Genomic DNA, 3,786 nt, shown 5'->3' on the forward strand with positions numbered 1-3,786 from the left:
TGGGAATCAAACTCACCACCTTGCACTTGCCAGACAGGCACTGTGCTGCTGAACTAAATCCCCAGCCCATTCAGTAATAATTTTTGTATTTATTAAATATGAAGATCAGGTAAGGGTGGATCCTCAGCATTGCACTTTAATGCCTTATCCTGTCATATGCAGTGTCCAAGGTTTGATCCTGAGTACCACAAACAAGATGAGCCTACATGTCTATGAATTGTACATTGCAAGATGCAACCACTACACAGATGTACATGAAAATACAACAGAGCAGACACAACTCAGATTTTTCCAAATTTATTTTGTTTGCTTTTCTTTTTCTTTACTCTTTTTTCCATTGAACAAGACAAAAGAGTATCTCTTTTTACTACTGGGAATCCAACTCAGGACCCTTCACTTGCCAGGCAGGTACTTGTGCCACTGAGCTATATCCCCGGCCCTAAGAGTATTCTTCTTTTATCTTTTTCTTATTCCACGTTTTAAGCCAAGGTTCAGAAGCTGACGAATGTTATCATTTATTTCAATACAGAAAGTACAACAGTTTTCAAGTATTTTCCATGGAAAAATTCGGTGACATGGAGATTCTGGGTTAGAAACTCACAGTGGCAGGCTGCAGTCAGTGCAAACCATTTCATACTTGAGTTATTCCAAAGTACTCTTACATTGCTCCTCACAGGGGTTATTAATAAAGGACAAAAGTAAGGCCTACTTTTCCAGTACATCAGGTAGAACCAAGGAAATCTCTGCAGACTCCGTCACTCTATACTTTATGATACTTGCTGCCATTCCGGGTCATGGGACTCAGCACTGACACTGTGACCTGGTTAACCCTGAGGCTTTACTGGGAACATATTTCAGAGCAACGCTTGTGCCGTGAGACTAGCTATTCCCCCAACATACTCCACCAAATCTTTAGTGGATCCTGTTCGAGCCTGGATGGGAATTCCTATACAGATTGGTATGAAAATAGGTGCATGTGAGACATGAGCAATCAACATTTTGTGAACGCTTTATCACAGAGAAGTAAAATGACTAAAGCAAGTTGACCTCAGAGACACACTGGCATGTGATGAGTGTGCAAGGCTCTAAGCTCCTAGAATGAGTGAGGGGAAAGGGCTTGTCTGTCCCACCAAGGATAAGTAAATGTGAGCAAAAATCAAACCTTCCCTTTGCATTAGAGAACAGTGTCTATGCATCACCCATGTCAGGTTATCTTAGGACTTAGTGTCAAGAGGAAAGGTTGAGCAATAGCAATAATTAATGCATAAAGGTATATTTCATACTCATTTAAATGTGAGACGGTGGTACAAATAAATTCTGTGTTTAGGTACCAAAGATAAAACCCTGTGGCACTCTACCATGGAACTATATCCCCAAACCTAAGTTTCTTTTAATTTGAGACAGGGCTTCACTTACTTACCCATGCTGGTCTCCAACATGTGACCCTCCTGCCTCAGCAGGGCAGTGGTCTGAAAATGCAGGCTTCCAGGCCATGCACTGCTGCACGTGTGCTTTATGAGCAGCAAGAGCCCAAGTCTGCATTTGCACCTTGGCAGAGAAGAAGGGCCAGCTGGTTTTCAGCACAGTCTGAATGTACAGGGGTGGGGTTAGGAGGCACCAATCTCACAGGTGACTTGGATACTTGGACCTGAAGCATCTGGAAGTGTGGACAAGCCTGGATTTCAGTTCCTCCTCCTCGGTCAGCTCTGCCTGCATTCACTCAGGCAGAGAAGGTTCTTTGAGATGAGCCCTTCACAATGCATTCCCCAGTAAGAAGGGGCCCAGACTGTTTTCTAAAACGACATCTGGTCCCAACAGAAGGAGAAGTCTGTCCTGTTGGTGGGAATCACCTAGTGTGGCCAACATGTGTTCAAGGATCTGAGCTCCTGCTGACTCTCCAGGGCTCTCTGATGATTGGTGTGCCACACGCTGATGCGCACACAGCCGGCTTTGTGAATTTCACACTGACTGGTTCCAAGACATGAAAAATGTACTGAAGGGGAACATGGATTTCCTTTGCCTTTTGCTCCTTAGACCGACTGTGATGAGAAGCCGAGCCTGGTGGCATATACCTGTAATCCCAGCACTCAGGAGGCTGAGGCAGGAGGATCATTGCGAGTTCAAGGCAAGCCTCGGCTACAAAGTGAGGTCAAGGCTGGCCTGAACCACATAGCAAGACCCTGTCTCAAAAAAGGACCAAAAAGAAAGACAAAAAAATGGGATGAGAAAAACATAATTAAATATTTATTTAAAGGCAAAGGATGGGCTTGACTTTCCACACAGACAAAATAGAGATGAGTAAGAGAATGGAAAAGAAATTTCTTTGTAACATGACATTTATCTGCCACAGGTGATTCAGCCAGACCAGGACTTAGGGTGAGAGCTCTGAGTGTTCAGCAAAAAACAAGGAAACTTGTAGTTCTCTAGGTTTAGAGCACAGAGTGCAGTGATTAAATATATTTCAACTTTAAATTTATTAACATTTTAATAGAATAAAATGGAAAAATTTAACAGCTATATAAAATTTGAAAAATTCTCCTCTTCTCTGTTGTTGTTTTTTGTGTGTGCCAGGAATTGCGCTCAGGACCTTGCACTTTCCAAACAGGTGCTTGTGCTGCTGAGCTATATCACCAGCTCACTGTTTTAATTTTTGTGTTCTCCTCCCCTCCAATTTCCACTCCTTTCCCCCTGGGCTTCTGTCAGTCTTCAGCCTTTGATGCTTTCCAATCCATCTCCCCAACCTTCTGTCCACCAGTGTAGTTATCCATCCAGGTTCTCCTTTCACTTAACTAACATATTTTACTGCATATGTAAACTTAAAAATCCAACAAGCATGGTACTAAAAAGAACATTTGCCAAATCATTCAAAGTACATGCAAACATACTTAATTCTAATAGCTTCATAAAAGTCTTACAAATATTCAGAAAACCCTGAAAAATTAAAGTTTTATCTAGTAGTAAATATTTCATATTAATAATAAAATGGCTAAACATCATAACTATTGAAAAAATTATAAATTTAATTCAAATCAGAATTAGTTTGAGCATATATTGATTAATAATTCAGAGCACTTTAGAAGTGTATAAACTCATTTTTATATAGCTTCAGAAATATTGACAGGCAAGGGTGAACAAAGACATATGAAATAATTCATTAAATTAAAACATAATCAGCATATTTAGGGCATAGTAACGTTTGAAGTGGAAAAATGTATTAAAATGTATAAGACAATTCTGAAATATGGTGATCTACAGACAAATTTGTCACATTAACAATGAGTAAAAATGGTTGAGAAAGCCAATTGGTGTACGAGATACAAATGAGTAACAGTTCAACACAGGGACAACAATAAGAATTTATTACAGATTTTATGACAGGAACAAAAATTTTTTTCAAACTAAAATTGCAGAGGAAAGGTAATTGTTACAAGAGCTAGTGATGTTCAGATTTTACAGAGAGAAATGAGTCCACTGATAACTGAAGTAAACCTCCGGCTAGAAGGTAATATGTCACTGAAAACAGTGGTACAGGTGTGGTACAGAGCCACTATGCATTTTAGAATAAAAATACTTTTGAACTTAGAAAGGTTTCTTTCTATCAGAATGTGTTTTATCTCTGAACCCAAGCAGAGAATTCTTATCTGACCTTAACAAAATAATGTAGCACTTGGGGGCAAAGATGCAGCCCAACAGCCCCGCACCGGAGACCAAGATGGAGAAGACCTCCATGGCCACCATGACCTTCCCCTTGGTGCTGTGGTACACGGGGAGGAAGGTGACCCACAC

General features: G+C 40.5%; 1 protein-coding gene across 1 annotated transcript in view; it reads right to left on the reverse strand.

Annotated features, from left to right (window-relative positions):
- Nucleotides 1-3,786, reverse strand: part of LOC102018675 — a gene marked incomplete at its 5' end in the record, with an annotated part of 127,526 nt that overhangs the window by 118,745 nt on the left and 4,995 nt on the right. The window contains one exon of the mRNA XM_013510157.1: nt 1,421-1,587. Coding sequence (XP_013365611.1) covers nt 1,421-1,587 — 167 coding nt within the window. The remainder of the gene's footprint in view (nt 1-1,420; nt 1,588-3,786) is intronic.

This window comes from Chinchilla lanigera, unplaced genomic scaffold (genome assembly GCF_000276665.1).
Source record: "Chinchilla lanigera isolate Chin_1 unplaced genomic scaffold, ChiLan1.0 scaffold00221, whole genome shotgun sequence".
In the NCBI taxonomy this organism is placed as follows: domain Eukaryota; kingdom Metazoa; phylum Chordata; class Mammalia; order Rodentia; family Chinchillidae; genus Chinchilla; species Chinchilla lanigera.